The following is a 27,331-nucleotide window of genomic DNA, read 5'->3' as shown; positions in this document are numbered from 1 at the left end:
CAATTCAAAAAGATGTGGGAAGATTTGTTTACATTATGGTTTTCAAAGTGACAAAAGAGATGAGCTGTAAAAATGGGATCACACCCAATCCTTGAGGTTGTTACACATTCATATGTCATCTATTCACCACCTGTACAGTATAAAGTTGAGCAGTGCTTATAAGGTGTCGTATCACCTTCAAGGATAAATAATCTACAGTATTTACCTGTTCATCCTGATAAAGCTCATCTTTTATCTGACGCTCATCTGGACACTCTACAGTACAGGTAACTCTAATAAACTTACAATATAGTTCAAGCAAATTACTACATGTCAGATCTGGAAAATCAATCAGTGGAGGAAAGTAGTCAAGTCAATTTATTGAACTTTACAGAAGAATTTTATTATTGTTATCATTTGTTACTTATATTGCATAGGAGAGGTATATTTAGTACTTTAAACTACAGCTACAGTACTAATAGTTCACACAAACTGCACTACTACATTTATATAACCATAATAGTGACTCTTTACTTAATCTCCCACAAATTCAGCCCCAAATAAATATGTTAAAGTTAGCTCCACCTCAATCAGTAACATGTCATCAGCCAATAACATAAGGTACATAAAACTACAGAGCACTGTGATAGGGGAAGTACTTTTACTTTTGATTGTTGTATTCGTTTTAACTCAGTGTCTGAAAATTTATTTCAGAAGAGTGCTAACTGACAAGTGGGTCAAGCACTTCTCCAACCTTTGGCATCTACAAACCTGTGTGCAGTTGTTGCAAGACTGACCATCTTTTATACAACATGTTGGTAACATAAGCAGTGAACAGTCCTGTACATTTGTGTAGCCTGCTCTTTCCAGGCTGCATGCTGGAGAGGAAGTTGTGTGGCTCAGGCACCAGCTGTTTGGCGACACCTGGAAGCTGCTTGACATCTTGGATCCATCTTTTCCACTTATGTTCACATTCTATGTATCATTTTGTCTTATGGTTGTCTATATTGTAATTGTATTATGTTGGTCTATTCCGTACATATGACATCTATTGGTTGTCTGTCCATCCGGAGAGACGGATCCCTCCTCAGTTGTTCTTCCTGAGTGTTTTAACCATCTGTTACATTTTTATTTTACGGGAGATTTTTTACTCATCAGAAGGGTCGAAAAAGGACAGAGGGTGCCCTTATGGCTGTACAAATCATAAAGCCCCCTGAGATAAATTTGTGATTTGTGATATTGTGCTACATAAATACAATTTACTTTACTTTTCCTTTGATAATACACTATGAGGTGTCCCAACACAGAAAATAGAGGAGATAGAAAGGCCTACAAGGCCCAACCCACTTCAATGTTCTATTATTGAAGTAAAAATAGAGTCACTGACGTCAATTCAACAAGAACAGGTGTGGCAATGTCGTTATAGAACATCAATAACACCGCACTGCCAACAACAACTAGAAAGTGCATTCAGTAGAGTGCAGATCCCCACCCTGTGCTGCCATGACGACTGCTGTAATGTTTGATTGAATGAATACAAACTAAAATTGCTTCCCGTCTAAACTGTAAGTGTATCAGACACATTTTCACTCGCACATCTCATGTAATGGACACTATCATTTAAGAAAAAGACAGAAACTAACAGTCCTGCTGTGTGTTTAGTTCTGCTAGCTGTATTAGCCCCATCAGCTGTAGCAATGGGTACTCAAACCCGGAAGCCTCTTACAGTTTTTTGCATTTGCTTATACACTTTGGCTCATCGTGTCAAAAGTATGAGTTACCGATGTTAGGATACAGTCATAAATGAGCACAAAACATATTAGGCTGATGGGTTCAGTAGTATACGAGATTAGCCATAGACAGAAAGAGAGACACAGAGATGCACAAACACGGACACACACACACACACACACACACACACACACACACACACACACATTCACACTTTTATATATATATATGGTAACACTTTATAATAACTAGACGCTATGAAGCATTAGTTAAGTATGAGTAAACACTTAATTCATCATTTGTAAAGCATTGTTCCCACATTAACACTCATTAGTATACAATTTATTACAACAGTTATAAATGTTTTTTTCTTGATTAATAAGCTCGTCCATTATGTGTTTCGTGATTGCGTTTTCATACTTTATAAATGATGGACGCCCCATCTGTAAATGAAGTATTATATATATTACAAATCAATTATTAAGGATGATTAATAACATCCGATACAAAGTGTTAGTAATAGATTAAGAACTTATTTAGATGTAAATTATTCATGCATTTATATAAATTATTTAGATATGCACGAATGGTTAGGGACTATGTTAATGTATGCTTTATAGACATGTATTAATACTGCAATTCATGATTAATTCAGGTAGTTACTAGTCGTTAGTAAAGTATTTTGTGTGACCTCATCTAAAGAGAACTATCAATGCCTTACAAAGCATTTATAAATGACATTGAAAGGCCAACAGTGCCTCAAAACCCACAGTCTCAGTTATTTTCTCGGCAGAAAAGGCAAATAGACACAAAGTGATCAAGAACATATCAATATTTATTACAAGATGCAAACAATGTACTCGTAAATACCTCTCAGCCATTCATTCATGTAAAAAACAAAACAAACAGATTCACCTTCAGGAGAACATGGCTGGATATAAAATGTTCACATTCACTCCACTCATATTAACAGATAAATGGTCATCTAACATTGTCGTTATCATATAACAGCTATTTAGCCAACTGTCTCCTAGATTGCTCTATTTACAACGGAGGTGACGCGGTAGTGTGCGCCATCTCAGCACCTCTAGTTAGTCACTTGCTAGCAGGAAGGCTAGTGAGATACTCATCCTCCATAATGTGTACGTGCCAGCAAACCAAAAAAACATACTGACTGGAATTGAATTGAGTGGTTACTCATACTTACCTAATAATTAATAGCGTGTAGTTATTTTCAGGTGTTACCATATATATATATATATATATATATATATACAAAGAGTAAATAAGATACAAGTAGGATTTAAAAATGTTTAAAGAAAGTAAGATGAAGGATTATTATAAGATACAACAGGACAAACCAGGGTAGAATCCAAATTACAGTGCACCTACCGCGCAATGCAAGATATAAATAAATAGTTCTAAATTTAAATTGCAAAGGAATACAATACAGTCCATGAAATAGAACGGAATGTCAAGTTGCCAGTTTTACAACATCCAAAATGATGGAATACAATAGGAACATGCAAAGCTAGCTGCGTAATAATAAAGTGTTTGTTAAGAGCATTCCATTACACAGTATGTCAGACTGTTTCCACCCTGTCAGAACAATGCCTATCACAGCAACACCATCAATGCTTTTGTATGAAGGAAATTCTTGTTTTTCTTTTGTCTGAGGCTCACTGACTCATGACACCAAATAAAAAAGTGCCGTGCATTCCTGGACTTTCTTTCTGAAAGCAAAATACTGTATCAAAGACACAAAAATACATAATTCTCATGTAAATGTAGCACTTAAGAATGAAATATTTATACTACAAAATATTGCCAAAATTTAAGACAGTGTGTCGGAAGGTGGATTGACAGGATGCTTTTCCATGTGATAAGTTGGAGTCTGAATAGTCACGTTGTGAAAATGGGATCACTGCCAATGGTATTACAGGTGTGGTACATTTAGAAAACACCTCTGCAGTATATTAGGTGTAGCGTCCATAATAAGGTGGATATCACCGTCTAAGGAAAGTAATCCACAGTACTTACCTGTTCATCATGAAGAAGCTGATCCTTTCTCTGACTCTCATCTGGGCACTCTCTAGCACAGGTAATTGTACTTTTTTACAGTTGTACTTATTCTTAAAATGTATTTTCTGAAAACAATAGAGCATATGAACAACGTTTCATACATTTTTAATTTACCAGAATTGATTTTTTAGAAAGGATTTTAAATCTGACTGGAAGATATATTTAAATTAAATGTCTAACCCTTGAAAATGATGGTAAAGATGGAAAATATAATATTTTACTTGATTGACATGTCACAATACAGTAGCAGAAGAAGCAGTCTAAAGGGACAGGAAAGGGATGAAGACCACTTAGAACAATGAATACAGCAAAATTAGTAAATGACAGAATTTGACACAAAATCAATATACATTTGATACAATTCTTAGACAATATACATGACAGGACTTGGCTGTGCAAGTATATAGATGTGTGCTGAGTAAAGAGTCAATTAGTGTATATTAGACACTAAAACCATGTTTAGAAATTACAGCCTCATATTATTTACAATCCTGTTTCAGAAGAAGGGGAAGAATTAGAAGAAGAGAACTTTTCAGTTTTTACAAACAATCAATACATTTCAGATATTTGATTTGACATTTGAGATGTGATCATTATTCATTGACAATTTTTTCTCCCTATTTCAGCTCGGGCACTTCAGTGTCAGACTTGCACAGATCCACAGTGTTCAAACACAACGCTAGTCACATGTTCCTCAGAGACGATGTGTGTAACGGCTTCCATTCTAGGTAGGCATTTCTTTATACCATGTTCTACTTTTGAGAGAAATAAATGTACTGTAGAGTTATGTGTTCTTTCCGTCAACATTGACAAACTCAACTTTTTATTTTGTAGCCACTTCATTTGAAACCACTCCACTTGGAATCACAGCACAGCAACTATTCAAGGGGTGTGCATCATCCTCCCTGTGTCCAGCCACAGGCTCTCAGACATTTTCAGCCAACTTGGGTGTTAAGAGTGCAGTTGCATCTGCTAAGTGCTGCAACACAACAAATTGCAACACAGAAACTCTACCGTGTAAGTACAGATGTATAAATACCTCATTTAAGATGAAAGGATACGAAATAGACTTTTTACATGCTTACATTTTGTGAAACTTAATGTTCTCTCTTCGTCAAACAAATTATGTTTTTTTCTCTTTCAGTCCCTGCTGTTCCGACAGATAACACCCTACAGTGTCTCACTTGTAACCCCATGACCTTTGAATGTACTTCTACATTACAATGTAGGGGGGAGGAGGACCGCTGCTTTCAAGCGAGTGGTGAGTCTTAATCATACATGGTTTCCAAAAAGTAAATTGCAACCTTAAAGTATCTCAAACCAACTACATGTGAGATCTGGAAAATCAACCAGTGGAGGAAAGTAAAGTACATGTCCTGAACTGCTGTTCTATAGTATTTGTGGTATTTTATGATGTGCTACTTAATACTTATAGTCCACTAAATATCAATGGTAATTATTGGAGTTTTTACTGCACTACATTCATATGACAGCTACAGTGACTAGTTACTTCAAGAAAAGTCAATACACTTAAGTTTTGATGTTCTAATATTCCCAAAATGTGACATGTCATAATTCAGTAGTATTCAAAGTATAGTAATAAACACGTACGAAGCGAAAATACTTTTATCTCTGATATTTTAAGTATATTTTACGTTGTGGTATCACTTATTTTAATCAATTAGCAAATTTACAACAATGAAGGCTGTGTAGTTAAACGATGATTTTTCCTCTGCAGTGACAAGTGGGTCCAGCACTTCTCCAGCTTTTGGCTGTGCATCTACAAACCTGTGTGCAGCTGCTGCAAGCCTGGGTAGCCTTCCTTTCATGCAAAGCGTTGGAAGCATCAGCAGTGGACCATCCTGTTGTGGAACCAGTTTGTGTACTGCCACAACAACTGCAGCCCCAACAACAACTGAAGCTGCAACGACAATTGCAGCCCCAACGACAACTGCAGCCCCAACAACAACTGAAGCTGCAACGACAACTGCAGCCCCAACAACAACTGAAGCTGCAACGACAACTGCAGCCCCAACAACTGCCGCCCAAACAACAACTGCCGCCCCATCAACGACAACTGAAGCTGCAACGACAACTGCAGCCCCAACGACAACTGCAGCCCCAACAACAACTGAAGCTGTAACGACAACTGCAGCCCCAACAACTGCCGCCCAAACAACAACTGCCGCCCAAACAACAACTTCCGCCCCATCAACAACAACTGAAGCTGCAACGACAACTGCAGCCCCAACAACAACTGCCACCCAAACAACAACTGCCACCCCAACAACAACTACTGAAGCTGCAACGACAACTGCAGCCCCAACAACAACAGCTGTCCTAACATCAACAACTGCCGCCCCAACAACTGAAGCTGCAACGACAACTTCAGCCCAAACAACAACTGCCGCCCAAACAACAACTGCCGCCCCATCAACAACAACTGAAGCTGCAACGACAACTGCAGCCTCAACGACAACTGCAGCCCCAACAACAACTGAAGCTGTAACGACAACTGCAGCCCCAACAACAACTGCCGACCAAACAACAACTATTGCCCCAACAACAACAGCTGTCCTAACATCAACAACTGCCGCCCCAACAACATCAACTGAAGCTGCAACAACAACTGCAGTCCCAACAACAACTGCCGCCCAAACAACAACTGCGGCCCCAACAACAACTACTGCCCCCCAAACAACAACTATCACCCAAACAACAACTGCTGTCCGAACATCAACAAATGCCGCCCCAACAACAACAACTGAAGCTGCAACGACAACTGCAGCCCCAACAACAACTGCCGCCAAAACAACAACTGCCATCCCAACAACAACTTCTGAAACTGCAACGACAACTGCAGCCCCAACAACAACTGCTGCCCAAACAACAACTGCCGCCCCATCAACAACAACTGAAGCTGCAACGACAACTGCAGACCCAACAACAACTGATGTCCTAACATCAACAACTGCCGCCCCAACAACTAAAGCTGCAACGACAATTAGAGCCCCAACAACAACTGCCGCCCAAACAACAACTATTGCCACAACAACAGCAGTCCTAACATCAACAACTGCCGCCCCAACTACAACAACTGAAGCTGCAACGACAACTGCAGCCCAAACAACAACTGCCGCCCCAACAACAACTGCCGCCCCATCAACGACAACTGAAGCTGCAACAACTGCAGCCCCAACGACAACTGCAGCCCCAACAACAACTGAAGCTGTAACGACAACTGCAGCCCCAACAACAACTGTTGCCCAAACAACAACTGCCGCCCCATCAACAACTGAAGCTGCAACGACAACTGCAGCCCCAACGACAACTGCAGCCCCAACAACAACTGAAGCTGAAACGACAACTGCAGCCCCAACGACAACTGCAGCCCCAACAACAACTGAAGCTGCAACGACAACTGCAGCCCCAACAACTGCCGCCCAAACAACAACTCCCGCCCCATCAACGACAACTGAAGCTGCAAAGACAACTGCAGCCCCAACGACAACTGCAGCCCCAACAACAACTGAAGCTGTAACGACAACTGCAGCCCCAACAACTGCCGCCCAAACAACAACTTCCGCCCCATCAACAACAACTGAAGCTGCAACGACAACTGCAGCCCCAACAACAACTGCCACCCAAACAACAACTGCCACCCCAACAACAACTACTGAAGCTGCAACGACAACTGCAGCCCCAACAACAACTGCCGCCCAAACAACAACTATTGCCCCAACAACAACAGCTGTCCTAACATCAACAACTGCCGCCCCAACAACTGAAGCTGCAACGACAACTGCAGCCCAAACAACAACTGCAGCCCCAACAACAACTGAAGCTGTAACGACAACTGCAGCCCCAACAACAACTGCCGCCCAAACAACTATTGCCCCAACAACAACAGCTGTCCTAACATCAACAACTGCCGCCCCAACAACATCAACTGAAGCTGCAACAACAACTGCAGTCCCAACAACAACTGCCGCCCAAACAACAACTGCGGCCCCAACAACAACTACTGCCCCCCAAACAACAACTATCACCCAAACAACAACTGCTGTCCGAACATCAACAAATGCCGCCCCAACAAAAACAACTGAAGCTGCAACGACAACTGCAGCCCCAACAACTGCCGCCCAAACAACAACTGCCATCCCAACAACAACTACTGAAGCTGCAACGACAACTGCAGCCCCAACAACTGCCGCCCAAACAACTATTGCCCCAACAACAACAGCAGTCCTAACATCAACAACTGCCGCCCCAACTACAACAACTGAAGCTGCAACGACAACTGCAGCCCAAACAACAACTGCCGCCCAAACAACAACTGCCGCCCCAACAACAACAACTGAAGCTGCAACGACAACTGCAGCCCCAACAACAACTGCCGCCCAAACAACAACTGCCACCCCAACAACAACTACTGAAGCTGCAACGACAACTGCAGCCCCAACAACAACTGCCGCCCAAACAACAACTATTGCCCCAACAACAACAGCTGTCCTAACATCAACAACTGCCGCCCCAACAACAACTGAAGCTGCAACGACAACTGCAGCCCCAACGACAACTGCAGCCCCAACAACAACTGAAGCTGCAACAACAACTGAAGCTGCAACGACAACTGCAGCCCCAACGACAACTGCAGCCCCAACAACAACTGAAGCTGCAACGACAACTGCAGCCCCAACAACTGCCGCCCAAACAACAACTGCCGCCCCATCAACGACAACTGAAGCTGCAACGACAACTGCAGCCCCAACGACAACTGCAGCCCCAACAACAACTGAAGCTGTAACGACAACTGCAGCCCCAACAACTGCCGCCCAAACAACAACTGCCGCCCCATCAACAACAACTGAAGCTGCAACGACAACTGCAGCCCCAACAACAACTGCCGCCCAAACAACAACTGCCACCCCAACAACAACTACTGAAGCTGCAACGACAACTGCAGCCCCAACAACAACTGCCGCCCAAACAACAACTATTGCCCCAACAACAACAGCTGTCCTAACATCAACAACTGCCGCCCCAACAACTGAAGCTGCAACGACAACTGCAGCCCCAACGACAACTGCAGCCCCAACAACAACTGAAGCTGTAACGACAACTGCAGCCCCAACGACAACTGCAGCCCCAACAACAACTGAAGCTGCAACAACAACTGCAGTCCCAACAACTGCCGCCCAAACAACAACTGCGGCCCCAACAACAACTACTGCCCCCCAAACAACAACTATCACCCAAACAACAACTGCTGTCCGAACATCAACAAATGCCGCCCCAACTACAACAACGGAAGCTGCAACGACAACTGCAGCCCAAACAACAACTGCCGCCCAAACAACAACTGCCGCCCCAACAACAACAACTGAAGCTGCAACGACAACTGCAGCCCCAACAACAACTGCCGCCAAAACAACAACTGCCACCCCAACAACAACTACTGAAACTGCAACGACAACTGCAGCCCCAACGACAACTGCAGCCCCAACAACAACTGAAGCTGTAACGACAACTGCAGCCCCAACAACAACTGCAGCCCCAACAACTACTGAAGCTGCAACGACAACTGCAGACCCAACAACAACTGCAGCCCAAACAACAACTGCAGCCCCAACAACTACTGAAGCTGCAACGACAACTGCAGACCCAACAACAACTGCCGCCCAAACAACAACTATTGCCCCAACAACAACAGCAGTCCTAACATCAACAACTGCCGCCCCAACTACAACAACGGAAGCTGCAACGACAACTGCAGCCCAAACAACAACTGCCGCCCAAACAACAACTGCCGCCCCAACAACAACAACTGAAGCTGCAACGACAACTGCAGCCCCAACAACAACTGCCGCCAAAACAACAACTGCCACCCCAACAACAACTACTGAAACTGCAACGACAACTGCAGCCCCAACGACAACTGCAGCCCCAACAACAACTGAAGCTGTAACGACAACTGCAGCCCCAACAACTGCCGCCCAAACAACAACTGCCGCCCAAACAACAACTTCCGCCCCATCAACAACAACTGAAGCTGCAACGACAACTGCAGCCCCAACAACAACTGCCACCCAAACAACAACTGCCACCCCAACAACAACTACTGAAGCTGCAACGACAACTGCAGCCCCAACAACAACAGCTGTCCTAACATCAACAACTGCCGCCCCAACAACTGAAGCTGCAACGACATCTTCAGCCCAAACAACAACTGCCGCCCAAACAACAACTGCCGCCCCATCAACAACAACTGAAGCTGCAACGACAACTGCAGCCTCAACGACAACTGCCGCCCCAACAACAACTGAAGCTGCAACGACAACTGCAGCCCCAACGACAACTGCAGCCCCAACAACAACTGAAGCTGCAACAACAACTGAAGCTGCAACGACAACTGCAGCCCCAACGACAACTGCAGCCCCAACAACAACTGAAGCTGCAACGACAACTGCAGCCCCAACAACTGCCGCCCAAACAACAACTGCCGCCCCATCAACGACAACTGAAGCTGCAACGACAACTGCAGCCCCAACGACAACTGCAGCCCCAACAACAACTGAAGCTGTAACGACAACTGCAGCCCCAACAACTGCCGCCCAAACAACAACTGCCGCCCCATCAACAACAACTGAAGCTGCAACGACAACTGCAGCCCCAACAACAACTGCCGCCCAAACAACAACTGCCACCCCAACAACAACTACTGAAGCTGCAACGACAACTGCAGCCCCAACAACAACTGCCGCCCAAACAACAACTATTGCCCCAACAACAACAGCTGTCCTAACATCAACAACTGCCGCCCCAACAACTGAAGCTGCAACGACAACTGCAGCCCCAACGACAACTGAAGCCCCAACAACAACTGAAGCTGTAACGACAACTGCAGCCCCAACGACAACTGCAGCCCCAACAACAACTGAAGCTGCAACAACAACTGCAGTCCCAACAACAACTGCCGCCCAAACAACAACTGCGGCCCCAACAACAACTACTGCCCCCCAAACAACAACTGCTGTCCGAACATCAACAAATGCCGCCCCAACAAAAACAAGTGAAGCTGCAACGACAACTGCAGCCCCAACAACTGCCGCCCAAACAACAACTGCCATCCCAACAACAACTACTGAAGCTGCAACGACAACTGCAGACCCAACAACAACTGCCGCCCAAACAACAACTATTGCCCCAACAACAACAGCAGTCCTAACATCAACAACTGCCGCCCCAACTACAACAACGGAAGCTGCAACGACAACTGCAGCCCAAACAACAACTGCCGCCCAAACAACAACTGCCACCCCAACAACAACAACTGAAGCTGCAACGACAACTGCAGCCCCAACAACAACTGCCGCCAAAACAACAACTGCCACCCCAACAACAACTACTGAAACTGCAACGACAACTGCAGCCCCAACGACAACTGCAGCCCCAACAACAACTGAAGCTGCAACGACAACTGCAGCCCCAACGACAACTGCAGCCCCAACAACAACTGAAGCTGCAACGACAACTGCAGCCCCAACAACTGCCGCCCAAACAACAACTGCCGAACCATCAACGACAACTGAAGCTGCAACGACAACTGCAGCCCCAACGACAACTGCAGCCCCAACAACAACTGAAGCTGTAACGACAACTGCAGCCCCAACAACTGCCGCCCAAACAACAACTGCCGCCCCATCAACAACAACTGAAGCTGCAACGACAACTGCAGCCCCAACAACAACTGCCGCCCAAACAACAACTGCCACCCCAACAACAACTACTGAAGCTGCAACGACAACTGCAGCCCCAACAACAACTGCCGCCCAAACAACAACTATTGCCCCAACAACAACAGCTGTCCTAACATCAACAACTGCCGCCCCAACAACTGAAGCTGCAACGACAACTGCAGCCCCAACAACAACTGAAGCTGTAACGACAACTGCAGCCCCAACAACAACTGCCGCCCAAACAACAACTATTGCCCCAACAACAACAGCTGTCCAAACATCAACAACTGCCGCCCCAACATCAACTGAAGCTGCAACCACAACTGCAGTCCCAACAAAAACAACCGCCCCAACAACGACTGCCGCCCCATCAACGACAACTGAAGCTGCAACGACAACTGCAGCCCCAACGACAACTGCAGCCCCAACAACAACTGAAGCTGTAACGACAACTGCAGCCCCAACAACAACTGTTGCCCAAACAACAACTGCCGCCCCATCAACACCTGAAGCTGCAACGACAACTGCAGCCCCAACGACAACTGCAGTCCCAACAACAACTGAAGCTGAAACGACAACTGCAGCCCCAACGACAACTGCAGCCCCAACAACAACTGAAGCTGCAACGACAACTGCAGCCCCAACGACAACTGCAGCCCCAACAACAACTGAAGCTGTAACGACAACTGCAGCCCCAACAACTGCCGCCCAAACAACTCCCGCCCCATCAACGACAACTGAAGCTGCAACGACAACTGCAGCCCCAACGACAACTGCAGCCCCAACAACAACTGAAGCTGTAACGACAACTGCAGCCCCAACAACTGCCGCCCAAACAACAACTTCCGCCCCATCAACAACAACTGAAGCTGCAACGACAACTGCAGCCCCAACAACAACTGCCACCCAAACAACAACTGCCACCCCAACAACAACTACTGAAGCTGCAACGACAACTGCAGCCCCAACAACAACTGCCGCCCAAACAACAACTATTGCCCCAACAACAACAGCTGTCCTAACATCAACAACTGCCGCCCCAACAACTGAAGCTGCAAAGACAACTGCAGCCCCAACGACAACTGCAGCCCCAACAACAACTGAAGCTGTAACGACAACTGCAGCCCCAACAACAACTGCCGCCCAAACAACAACTATTGCCCCAACAACAACAGCTGTCCTAACATCAACAACTGCCGCCCCAACATCAACTGAAGCTGCAACGACAACTGCAGCCCCAACAACTGCCGCCCAAACAACAACTGCCATCCCAACAACAACTACTGAAGCTGCAACGACAACTGCAGCCCCAACAACAACTGCCGCCCAAACAACAACTATTGCCCCAACAACAACAGCAGTCCTAACATCAACAACTGCCGCCCCAACTACAACAACGGAAGCTGCAACGACAACTGCAGCCCAAACAACAACTGCCGCCCAAACAACAACTGCCGCCCCAACAACAACAACTGATGCTGCAACGACAACTGCAGCCCCAACGACAACTGCAGCCCCAACAACAACTGAAGCTGCAACGACAACTGCAGCCCCAACGACAACTGCAGCCCCAACAACAACTGAAGCTGCAACGACAACTGCAGCCCCAACAACTGCCGCCCAAACAACAACTGCCGAACCATCAACGACAACTGAAGCTGCAACGACAACTGCAGCCCCAACGACAACTGCAGCCCCAACAACAACTGCCGCCCAAACAACAACTATTGCCCCAACAACAACAGCTGTCCTAACATCAACAACTGCCGCCCCAACAACTGAAGCTGCAAAGACAACTGCAGCCCCAACGACAACTGCAGCCCCAACAACAACTGAAGCTGTAACGACAACTGCAGCCCCAACAACAACTGCCGCCCAAACAACAACTATTGCCCCAACAACAACAGCTGTCCTAACATCAACAACTGCCGCCCCAACATCAACTGAAGCTGCAACGACAACTGCAGCCCCAACAACTGCCGCCCAAACAACAACTGCCATCCCAACAACAACTACTGAAGCTGCAACGACAACTGCAGCCCCAACAACAACTGCCGCCCAAACAACAACTATTGCCCCAACAACAACAGCAGTCCTAACATCAACAACTGCCGCCCCAACTACAACAACGGAAGCTGCAACGACAACTGCAGCCCAAACAACAACTGCCGCCCAAACAACAACTGCCGCCCCAACAACAACAACTGAAGCTGCAACGACAACTGCAGCCCCAACAACAACTGCCGCCAAAATAACAACTGCCACCCCAACAACAACTACTGAAACTGCAACGACAACTGCAGCCCCAACGACAACTGCAGCCCCAACAACAACTGAAGCTGCAACGACAACTGCAGCCCCAACGACAACTGCAGCACCAAAAACAACTGAAGCTGCAACGACAACTGCAGCCCCAACAACTGCCGCCCAAACAACAACTGCCGAACCATCAACGACAACTGAAGCTGCAACGACAACTGCAGCCCCAACGACAACTGCAGCCCCAACAACAACTGAAGCTGTAACGACAACTGCAGCCCCAATAACTGCCGCCCAAACAACAACTGCCGCCCCATCAACAACAACTGAAGCTGCAACGACAACTGCAGCCCCAACAACAACTGCCGCCCAAACAACAACTGCCACCCCAACAACAACTACTGAAGCTGCAACGACAACTGCAGCCCCAACAACAACTGCCGCCCAAACAACAACTATTGCCCCAACAACAACAGCTGTCCTAACATCAACAACTGCCTCCCCAACAACTGAAGCTGCAACGACAACTGCAGCCCCAACGACAACTGCAGCCCCAACAACAACTGAAGCTGTAACGACAACTGCAGCCCCAACAACAACTGCCGCCCAAACAACAACTATTGCCCAAACAACATCAGCTGCCCTAACATCAACAACTGCCACCCCAACATCAACTGAAGCTGCAACAACAACTGCAGTCCCAACAACAACTGCCGCCCCAACAACAACTGCCGCCCCATCAACGACAACTGAAGCTGCAACGACAACTGCAGCCCCAACGACAACTGTAGCCCCAACAACAACTGAAGCTGTAACGACAACTGCAGCCCCAACAACAACTGTTGCCCAAACAACAACTGCCGCCCCATCAACAACTGAAGCTGCAACGACAACTGCAGCCCCAACGACAACTGCAGTCCCAACAACAACTGAAGCTGAAACGACAACTGCAGCCCCAACGACAACTGCAGCCCCAACAACAACTGAAGCTGCAACGACAACTGCAGCCCCAACGACAACTGCAGCCCCAACAACAACTGAAGCTGTAACGACAACTGCAGCCCCAACAACTGCCGCCCAAACAACAACTCCCGCCCCATCAACGACAACTGAAGCTGCAACGACAACTGCAGCCCCAACGACAACTGCAGCCCCAACAACAACTGCCGCCCAAACAACAACTGCCACCCCAACAACAACTACTGAAGCTGCAACGACAATTGCAGCCCCAACAACAACTGCCGCCCAAACAACAACTATTGCCCCAACAACAACAGCTGTCCTAACATCAACAACTGCCGCCCCAACAACTGAAGCTGCAACGACAACTGCAGCCCCAACGACAACTGCAGCCCCAACAACAACTGAAGCTGTAACGACAACTGCAGCCCCAACAACAACTGCCGCCCAAACAACAACTATTGCCCAAACAACAACAGCTGTCCTAACATCAACAACTGCCGCCCCAACATCAACTGAAGCTGCAACAACAACTGCAGTCCCAACAACAACTGCCGCCCCAACAACAACTGCCGCCCCATCAACGACAACTGAAGCTGCAACGACAACTGCAGCCCCAACGACAACTGCAGCCCCAACAACAACTGAAGCTGTAACGACAACTGCAGCCCCAACAACAACTGTTGCCCAAACAACAACTGCCGCCCCATCAACAACTGAAGCTGCAACGACAACTGCAGCCCCAACGACAACTGCAGTCCCAACAACAACTGAAGCTGAAACGACAACTGCAGCCCCAACGACAACTGCAGCCCCAACAACAACTGAAGCTGCAACGACAACTGCAGCCCCAACGACAACTGCAGCCCCAACAACAACTGAAGCTGTAACGACAACTGCAGCCCCAACAACTGCCGCCCAAACAACTCCCGCCCCATCAATGACAACTGAAGCTGCAACGACAACTGCAGCCCCAACGACAACTGCAGCCCCAACAACAACTGAAGCTGTAACGACAACTGCAGCCCCAACAACTGCCGCCCGGACAACAACTTCCGCCCCATCAACAACAACTGAAGCTGCAACGACAACTGCAGCCCCAACAACAACTGCCGCCCAAACAACAACTGCCACCCCAACAACAACTACTGAAGCTGCAACGACAACTGCAGCCCCAACAACAACTGCCGCCCAAACAACAACTATTGCCCCAACAACAACAGCTGTCCTAACATCAACAACTGCCGCCCCAACAACTAAAGCTGCAACGACAACTGCAGCCCAAACAACAACTGCCGCCCCATCAACAACAACTGAAGCTGCAACGACAACTGCAGCCTCAACGACAACTGCAGCCCCAACAACAACTGAAGCTGTAACGACAACTGCAGTCCCAACAACAACTGCCGCCCAAACAACAACTGCGGCCCCAACAACAACTACTGCCCCCCAAACAACAACTATCACCCAAACAACAACTGCAGTCCCAACAACAACTGCCGCCCCAACAACAACTGCCGCCCCATCAACGACAACTGAAGCTGCAACGACAACTGCAGCCCCAACGACAACTGCAGCCCCAACAACAACTGAAGCTGAAACGACAACTGCAGCCCCAACAACAACTGTTGCCCAAACAACAACTGCTGCCCCATCAACAACTGAAGCTGCAACGACAACTGCAGCCCCAACGACAACTGCAGTCCCAACAACAACTGAAGCTGAAACGACAACTGCAGCCCCAACGACAACTGCAGCCCCAACAACAACTGAAGCTGCAACGACAACTGCAGCCCCAACGACAACTGCAGCCCCAACAACAACTGAAGCTGTAACGACAACTGCAGCCCCAACAACTGCCGCCCAAACAACAACTCCCGCCCCATCAACGACAACTGAAGCTGCAACGACAACTGCAGCCCCAACGACAACTGCAGCCCCAACAACAACTGAAGCTGTAACGACAACTGCAGCCCCAACAACTGCCGCCCGGACAACAACTTCCGCCCCATCAACAACAACTGAAGCTGCAACGACAACTGCAGCCCCAACAACAACTGCCACCCAAACAACAACTGCCACCCCAACAACAACTACTGAAGCTGCAACGACAACTGCAGCCCCAACAACAACTGCCGCCCAAACAACAACTATTGCCCCAACAACAACAGCTGTCCTAACATCAACAACTGCCGCCCCAACAACTGAAGCTGCAACGACAACTGCAGCCCAAACAACAACTGCCGCCCCATCAACAACAACTGAAGCTGCAACGACAACTGCAGGCTCAACGACAACTGCAGTCCCAACAACAACTGAAGCTGTAACGACAACTGCAGCCCCAACAACAACTGCCGCCCAAACAACTATTGCCCCAACAACAACAGCTGTCCTAACATCAACAACTGCCGCCCCAACAACATCAACTGAAGCTGCAACAACAACTGCAGTCCCAACAACAACTGCCGCCCAAACAACAACTGCGGCCCCAACAACAACTACTGCCCCCCAAACAACAACTATCACCCAAACAACAACTGCTGTCCGAACATCAACAAATGCCGCCCCAACAAAAACAACTGAAGCTGCAACGACAACTGCAGCCCCAACAACTGCCGCCCAAACAACAACTGCCATCCCAACAAAAACTACTGAAGCTGCAACGACAACTGCAGCCCCAACAACAACTGCCGCCCAAACAACTATTGCCCCAACAACAACAGCTGTCCTAACATCAACAACTGCCGCCCCAACAACATCAACTGAAGCTTCAACAACAACTGCAGTCCCAACAACAACTGCCGCCCAAACAACAACTGCGGCCCCAACAACAACTACTGCCCCCCAAACAACAACTATCACCCAAACAACAACTGCTGTCCGAACATCAACAAATGCCGCCCCAACAAAAACAACTGAAGCTGCAACGACAACTGCAGCCCCAACAACTGCCGCCCAAACAACAACTGCCATCCCAACAAAAACTACTGAAGCTGCAACGACAACTGCAGCCCCAACAACAACTGCCGCCAAAACAACAACTGCCACCCCAACAACTACTGAAACTGCAACGACAACTGCAGCCCCAACAACAACTGCCGCCCAAACAACAACTATTGCCCCAACAACAACAGCAGTCCTAACATCAACAACTGCCGCCCCAACTATAACAACTGAAGCTGCAACGACAACTGCAGCCCAAACAACAACTGCCGCCCAAACAACAACTGCCGCCCCAACAACAACTGAAGCTGCAACGACAACTGCAGCCCCAACAACAACTGCCGCCAAAACAACAACTGCCACCCCAACAACAACTACTGAAACTTCAACGACAACTGCAGCCCCAACAACAACTGCCGCCCAAACAACTATTGCCCCAACAACAACTGCTGTCCGAACATCAACGACTGCCGCCCCAACAACTGAAGCTGCAACGACAACTGCAGCCCCAACAACAACTGCCTCCCAAACGACAACTGCAGCCCCAACAACAACAACTGAAGCTGCAACGACAACTGCAGCCCCAACAACAACAACTGAAGCTGCAACGACAACTGCAGCCCCAACAACAACTGAAGCTGCAACAACAACTACCGCCCAAACAACAACTGCCGCCCCAACAACAACAACTGAAGCTGCAACGACAACTGCAGCCCCAACAACAACCGCCGCCCAAACAACAACTATTGCCCCAACAACTGCTGTCCCAACATCAACAACTGCCGCCCCAACAACTGAAGCTGCAACGACAACTGCAGCCCCAACAACAACTGCCGCCCAAACAACAACTGAAGCTGCAACGACAACTGCAGCCCCAACAACAACTGCCCCCAAAACAACAACTATTGCCCCAACAACTGCTGTCCGAACATCAACAACTGCCGCCCCAACAACAACTGAAGCTGCAACGACAACTGCAGCCCCAACAACAACTGCCTCCCAAACGACAACTGCAGCCCCAACAACAACAACTGAAGCTGCAACGACAACTACCGCCCAAACAACAACTGCCGCCCCAACAACAACTGAAGCTGCAACGACAACTGCAGCCCCAACAACAACTGCCGCCCAAACAACTATTGCCCCAACAACAACTGCTGTCCGAACATCAACGACTGCCGCCCCAACAACAACTGAAGCTGCAACGACAACTGCAGCCCCAACAACAACTGAAGCTGCAACGACAACTGCAGCCCCAACGACAACTGCAGCCCCAACAACAACTGAAGCTGTAACGACAACTGCAGCCCCAACAACTGCCGCCCAAACAACAACATCCGCCCCATCAACAACAACTGAAGCTGCAACGACAACTGCAGCCGCAACGACAACTGCAGCCCCAACAACAACTGAAGCAGTAACGACAACTGCAGCCCCAACAACTGCCGCCCAAACAACAACTGAAGCAGTAACGACAACTGCAGCCCCAACAACTGCCGCCCAAACAACAACTTCCGCCCCATCAACAACAACTGAAGCTGCAACAACAACTGCAGCCCCAACAACAACTGCCACCCAAACAACAACTGCCACCCCAACAACAACTACTGAAGCTGCAACGACAACTGCAGCCCCAACAACAACTGCCGCCCAAACAACAACTATTGCCCCAACAACAACAGCTGTCCTAACATCAATAACTGCCGCCCCAACAACTGAAGCTGCAACGACAACTGCAGCCCCAACGACAACTGCAGCCCCAACAACAACTGAAGCTGTAACGACAACTGCAGCCCCAACAACAACTGCCGCCCAAACAACAACTATTGCCCCAACAACAACAGCTGTCCTAACATCAACAACTGCCTTCCCAACATCAACTGAAGCTGCAACAACAACTGCAGTCCCAACAACAACTGCCGCCCCATCAACGACAACTGAAGCTGCAACGACAACTGCAGCCCCAACGACAACTGCAGCCCCAACAACTACTGAAGCTGCAACGACAACTGCAGCCCCAACAACAACTGCCGCCCAAACAACAACTATTGCCCCAACAACAACAGCTGTCCTAACATCAACAACTGCCGCCCCAACAACTGAAGCTGCAACGACAACTGCAGCCCCAACGACAACTGCAGCCCCAACAACAACTGAAGCTGAAACGACAACTGCAGCCCCAACGACAACTGCAGCCCCAACAACAACTGAAGCTGCAACGGCAACTGCAGCCCCAACGACAACTGCAGCCCCAACGACAACTGCAGCCCCAACAACAACTGAAGCTGTAACGACAACTGCAGCCCCAACAACAACTACTGAAGCTGCAACGACAACTGCAGCCCCAACAACAACTGCCGCCCAAACAACAACTATTGCCCCAACAACAACAGCTGTCCTAACATCAACAACTGCCGCCCCAACAACTGAAGCTGCAACGACAACTGCAGCCCCAACGACAACTGCAGCCCCAACAACAACTGAAGCTGTAACGACAACTGCAGCCCCAACAACAACTGCCGCCCAAACAACAACTATTGCCCCAACAACAACAGCTGTCCTAACATCAACAACTGCCTTCCCAACATCAACTGAAGCTGCAACAACAACTCCAGTCCCAACAACAACTGCCGCCCCATCAACGACAACTGAAGCTGCAACGACAACTGCAGCCCCAACGACAACTGCAGCCCCAACAACTACTGAAGCTGCAACGACAACTGCAGCCCCAACAACAACTGCCGCCCAAACAACAACTATTGCCCCAACAACAACAGCTGTCCTAACATCAACAACTGCCGCCCCAACAACAACTGCCGCCCAAACAACAACTATTGCCCCAACAACAACAGCTGTCCTAACATCGACAACTGCAGCCCCAACAACTGCCGCCCAAACAACAACTGAAGCAGTAACGACAACTGCAGCCCCAACAACTGCCGCCCAAACAACAACTTCCGCCCCATCAACAACAACTGAAGCTGCAACGACAACTGCAGCCCCAACAACAACTGCCACCCAAACAACAACTGCCACCCCAACAACAACTACTGAAGCTGCAACGACAACTGCAGCCCCAACAACAACTGCCGCCCAAACAACAACTATTGCCCCAACAACAACAGCTGTCCTAACATCAACAACTGCCGCCCCAACAACTGAAGCTGCAACGACAACTGCAGCCCCAACGACAACTGCAGCCCCAACAACAACTGAAGCTGTAACGACAACTGCAGCCCCAACAACAACTGCCGCCCAAACAACAACTATTGCCCCAACAACAACAGCTGTCCTAACATCAACAACTGCCTTCCCAACATCAACTGAAGCTGCAACAACAACTGCAGTCCCAACAACAACTGCCGCCCCATCAACGACAACTGAAGCTGCAACGACAACTGCAGCCCCAACGACAACTGCAGCCCCAACAACTACTGAAGCTGCAACGACAACTGCAGCCCCAACAACAACTGCTGCCCAAACAACAACTATTGCCCCAACAACAACAGCTGTCCTAACATCAACAACTGCCGCCCCAACAACAACTGCCGCCCAAACAACAACTATTGCCCCAACAACAACAGCTGTCCTAACATCGACAACTGCAGCCCCAACAACTGCCGCCCAAACAACAACTGAAGCAGTAACGACAACTGCAGCCCCAACAACTGCCGCCCAAACAACAACTTCCGCCCCATCAACAACAACTGAAGCTGCAACGACAACTGCAGCCCCAACAACAACTGCCACCCAAACAACAACTGCCACCCCAACAACTACTGAAGCTGCAACGACAACTGCAGCCCCAACAACAACTGCCGCCCAAACAACAACTATTGCCCCAACAACAACAGCTGTCCTAACATCAACAACTGCCGCCCCAACAACTGAAGCTGCAACGACAACTGCAGCCCCAACGACAACTGCAGCCCCAACAACAACTGAAGCTGTAACGACAACTGCAGCCCCAACAACAACTGCCGCCCAAACAACAACTATTGCCCCAACAACAACAGCTGTCCTAACATCAACAACTGCCTTCCCAACATCAACTGAAGCTGCAACAACAACTGCAGTCCCAACAACAACTGCCGCCCCATCAACGACAACTGAAGCTGCAACGACAACTGCAGCCCCAACGACAACTGCAGCCCCAACAACTACTGAAGCTGCAACGACAACTGCAGCCCCAACAACAACTGCTGCCCAAACAACAACTATTGCCCCAACAACAACAGCTGTCCTAACATCAACAACTGCCGCCCCAACAACAACTGCCGCCCAAACAACAACTATTGCCCCAACAACAACAGCTGTCCTAACATCGACAACTGCAGCCCCAACAACTGCCGCCCAAACAACAACTGAAGCAGTAACGACAACTGCAGCCCCAACAACTGCCGCCCAAACAACAACTTCCGCCCCATCAACAACAACTGAAGCTGCAACGACAACTGCAGCCCCAACAACAACTGCCACCCAAACAACAACTGCCACCCCAACAACTACTGAAGCTGCAACGACAACTGCAGCCCCAACAACAACTGCCGCCCAAACAACAACTATTGCCCCAACAACAACAGCTGTCCTAACATCAACAACTGCCGCCCCAACAACTGAAGCTGCAACGACAACTGCAGCCCCAACGACAACTGCAGCCCCAACAACAACTGAAGCTGTAACGACAACTGCAGCCCCAACAACAACTGCCGCCCAAACAACAACTATTGCCCCAACAACAACAGCTGTCCTAACATCAACAACTGCCGCCCCAACAACTGAAGCTGCAACGACAACTGCAGCCCCAACGACAACTGCAGCCCCAACAACAACTGAAGCTGTAACGACAACTGCAGCCCCAACAACAACTGCCGCCCAAACAACAACTATTGCCCCAACAACAACAGCTGTCCTAACATCAACAACTGCCTTCCCAACATCAACTGAAGCTGCAACAACAACTGCAGTCCCAACAACAACTGCCGCCCCATCAACGACAACTGAAGCTGCAACGACAACTGCAGCCCCAACGACAACTGCAGCCCCAACAACTACTGAAGCTGCAACGACAACTGCAGCCCCAACAACAACTGCTGCCCAAACAACAACTATTGCCCCAACAACAACAGCTGTCCTAACATCAACAACTGCCGCCCCAACAACAACTGCCGCCCAAACAACAACTATTGCCCCAACAACAACAGCTGTCCTAACATCGACAACTGCAGCCCCAACAACTGCCGCCCAAACAACAACTGAAGCAGTAACGACAACTGCAGCCCCAACAACTGCCGCCCAAACAACAACTTCCGCCCCATCAACAACAACTGAAGCTGCAACGACAACTGCAGCCCCAACAACAACTGCCACCCAAACAACAACTGCCACCCCAACAACTACTGAAGCTGCAACGACAACTGCAGCCCCAACAACAACTGCCGCCCAAACAACAACTATTGCCCCAACAACAACAGCTGTCCTAACATCAACAACTGCCGCCCCAACAACTGAAGCTGCAACGACAACTGCAGCCCCAACGACAACTGCAGCCCCAACAACAACTGAAGCTGTAACGACAACTGCAGCCCCAACAACAACTGCCGCCCAAACAACAACTATTGCCCCAACAACAACAGCTGTCCTAACATCAACAACTGCCTTCCCAACATCAACTGAAGCTGCAACAACAACTGCAGTCCCAACAACAACTGCCGCCCCATCAACGACAACTGAAGCTGCAACGACAACTGCAGCCCCAACGACAACTGCAGCCCCAACAACTACTGAAGCTGCAACGACAACTGCAGCCCCAACAACAACTGCCGCCCAAACAACAACTATTGCCCCAACAACAACAGCTGTCCTAACATCAACAACTGCCGCCCCAACAACTGAAGCTGCAACGACAACTGCAGCCCCAACGACAACTGCAGCCCCAACAACAACTGAAGGTGAAACGACAACTGCAGCCCCAACGACAACTGCAGCCCCAACAACAACTGAAGCTGCAACGGCAACTGCAGCCCCAACGACAACTGCAGCCCCAACGACAACTGCAGCCCCAACAACAACTGAAGCTGTAACGACAACTGCAGCCCCAACAACTGCCGCCCAAACAACAATATCCGCCCCATCAACAACAACTGAAGCTGCAACGACAACTGCAGCCCCAACGACAACTGCAGCCCCAACAACAACTGAAGCAGTAACGACAACTGCATCCCCAACAACTGCCGCCCAAACAACAACTTCCGCCCCATCAACAACAACTGAAGCTGCAACGACAACTGCAGCCCCAACAACAACTGCCACCCAAACAACAACTGCCGCCCAAACAACAACTTCCGCCCCATCAACAACAACTGAAGCTGCAACGACAACTGCAGCCTCAACAACAACTGCCACCCAAACAACAACTGCCGCCCAAATAACAACTTCCGCCCCATCAACAACAACTGAAGCTGCAACGACAACTGCAGCCCCAACAACAACTGCCACCCCAACAACAACTGCCACCCAAACAACAACTGCCGCCCAAACAACAACTTCCGCCCCATCAACAACAACTGAAGCTGCAACGACAACTGCAGCCCCAACAACAACTGCCGCCAATACAACAACTGCCACCCCAACAACATCAACTGAAGCTGCAACGACAACTGCAGTCCCAACGACAACTGCAGCCCCAACAACAACTGAAGCTGTAACGACAACTGCAGCCCCAACAACAACTGCCGCCCAAACAACAACTATTGCCCCAACAACAACAGCTGTCCTAACATCAACAACTGCCGCCCCAACATCAACTGAAGCTCCAACAACAACTGCCGCCCCAACAACAACTGCCGCCCCATCAACGACAACTGAAGCTGCAACGACAACTGCAGCCCCAACAACTACTGAAGCTGCAACGACAACTGCAGCCCCAACAACAACTGCCGCCCAAACAACAACTGCCACCCCAACAACAACAACTGAAGCTGCAACGACAACTGCAGCCCCAACAACAACTGCCGCCCAAACAACAACTATTGCCCCAACAACAACAGCTGTCCTAACATCAACAACTGCCGCCCCAACAACTGAAGCTGCAACGACAACTGCAGCCCCAACGACAACTGCAGCCCCAACAACAACTGAAGCTGTAACGACAACTGCAGCCCCAACAACAACTGCCGCCCAAACAACAACTATTGCCCCAACAACAACAGCTGTCCTAACATCAACAACTGCCGCCCCAACATCAACTGAAGCTGCAACAACAACTGCAGTCCCAACAACAACTGCCGCCCCAACAACAACTGCCGCCCCATCAACGACAACTGAAGCTGCAACGACAACTGCAGCCCCAACGACAACTGCAGCCCCAACAACTACTGAAGCTGCAACGACAACTGCAGCCCCAACAACAACTGCCACCCAAACAACAACTGCCGCCCAAACAACAACTTCCGCCCCATCAACAACAACTGAAGCTGCAACGACAACTGCAGCCCCAACAACAACTGCCACCCCAACAACAACTGCCACCCAAACAACAACTGCCGCCCAAACAACAACTTCCGCCCCATCAACAACAACTGAAGCTGCAACGACAACTGCAGCCCCAACAACAACTGCCGCCAATACAACAACTGCCACCCCAACAACATCAACTGAAGCTGCAACGACAACTGCAGTCCCAACGACAACTGCAGCCCCAACAACAACTGAAGCTGTAACGACAACTGCAGCCCCAACAATAACTGCCGCCCAAACAACAACTATTGCCCCAACAACAACAGCTGTCCTAACATCAACAACTGCCGCCCCATCAACGACAACTGAAGCTGCAACGACAACTGCAGCCCCAACAACTACTGAAGCTGCAACGACAACTGCAGCCCCAACAACAACTGCCGCCCAAACAACAACTGCCACCCCAACAACAACAACTGAAGCTGCAACGACAACTGCAGCCCCAACAACAACTGCCGCCCAAACAACAACTATTGCCCCAACAACAACAGCTGTCCTAACATCAACAACTGCCGCCCCAACAACTGAAGCTGCAACGACAACTGCAGCCCCAACGACAACTGCAGCCCCAACAACAACTGAAGCTGTAACGACAACTGCAGCCCCAACAACAACTGCCGCCCAAACAACAACTATTGCCCCAACAACAACAGCTGTCCTAACATCAACAACTGCCGCCCCAACATCAACTGAAGCTGCAACAACAACTGCAGTCCCAACAACAACTGCCGCCCCAACAACAACTGCCGCCCCATCAACGACAACTGAAGCTGCAACGACAACTGCAGCCCCAACGACAACTGCAGCCCCAACAACTACTGAAGCTGCAACGACAACTGCAGCCCCAACAACAACTGCCGCCCAAACAACAACTATTGCCCCAACAACAACATCTGTCCTAACATCAACAACTGCCGCCCCAACAACTGAAGCTGCAACGACAACTGCAGCCCCAACGACAACTGCAGCCCCAACAACAACTGAAGCTGAAACGACAACTGCAGCCCCAACGACAACTGCAGCCCCAACAACAACTGAAGCTGCAACCACAACTGCAGCCCCAACGACAACTGCCGCCCAAACAACAACTATTGCCCCAACAACAACAGCTGTCCTAACATCAACAACTGCCGCCCCAACAACTGAAGCTGCAACGACAACTGCAGCCCCAACGACAACTGCAGCCCCAACAACAACTGAAGCTGAAACGACAACTGCAGCCCCAACGACAACTGCAGCCCCAACAACAACTGAAGCTGCAACGACAACTGCAGCCCCAACGACAACTGCAGCCCCAACAACAACTGAAGCTGCAACGACAACTGCAGCCCCAACGACAACTGCAGCCCCAACAACAACTGAAGCTGTAACGACAACTGCAGCCCCAACAACTGCCGCCCAAACAACAACATCCGCCCCATCAACAACAACTGAAGCTGCAACGACAACTGCAGCCCCAACGACAACTGCAGCCACAACAACTACTGAAGCTGCAACGACAACTGCAGCCCCAACGACAACTGCAGCCCCAACAACAACTGAAGCTGCAACGACAACTGCAGCCCCAACGACAACTGCAGCCCCAACAACAACTGAAGCTGTAACGACAACTGCAGCCCCAACTACTGCCGCCCAAACAACAACATTCGCCCCATCAACAACAACTGAAGCTGCAACGACAACTGCAGCTCCAACGACAACTGCAGCCCCAACAACAACTGAAGCAGTAACGACAACTGCAGCCCCAACAACTGCCGCCCAAACAACAACTTCCGCCCCATCAACAACAACTGAAACTGCAACGACAACTGCAGCCCCAACAACAACTGCCATCCAAACAACAACTGCCACCCCAACAACAACTACTGAAGCTGCAACGACAACTGCAGCCCCAACAACAACAGCTGTCCTAACATCAACAACTGCCGCCCCAACAACATCAACTGAAGCTGCAACAACAACTGCAGTCCCAACAACAACTGCCGCCCAAACAACAACTGCGGCCCCAACAACAACTACTGCCCCCCAAACAACAACTATCACCCAAACAACAACTGCTGTCCGAACATCAACAAATGCCGCCCCAACAACAACAACTGAAGCTGCAATGACAACTGCAG

At 49.2% G+C, this 27,331-nt stretch overlaps 1 protein-coding gene across 1 annotated transcript in view; it reads left to right on the top strand.

The window, feature by feature from the left end:
* Positions 1-3,759: 3,759 nt before the first annotated feature.
* The window catches only part of LOC306694912 (uncharacterized protein), a gene marked incomplete at both ends in the record, with an annotated part of 57,521 nt that continues 33,949 nt past the window's right edge, over positions 3,760-27,331 (top strand). Inside the window, 4 exons of the mRNA XM_079157965.1 lie at positions 3,760-3,811; positions 4,627-4,809; positions 4,937-5,053; positions 5,531-5,672. Coding sequence (XP_079014091.1) covers positions 3,760-3,811; positions 4,627-4,809; positions 4,937-5,053; positions 5,531-5,672 — 494 coding nt within the window. The remainder of the gene's footprint in view (positions 3,812-4,626; positions 4,810-4,936; positions 5,054-5,530; positions 5,673-27,331) is intronic.

The sequence above is a fragment of the Pholis gunnellus genome, assembly GCF_910591455.1.
Source record: "Pholis gunnellus genome assembly, chromosome: 4".
Lineage (NCBI taxonomy): Eukaryota > Metazoa > Chordata > Actinopteri > Perciformes > Pholidae > Pholis > Pholis gunnellus.
Note: the sequence above shows the minus strand (reverse complement) of the source record. Positions and strands in the feature narration are given on the sequence as shown.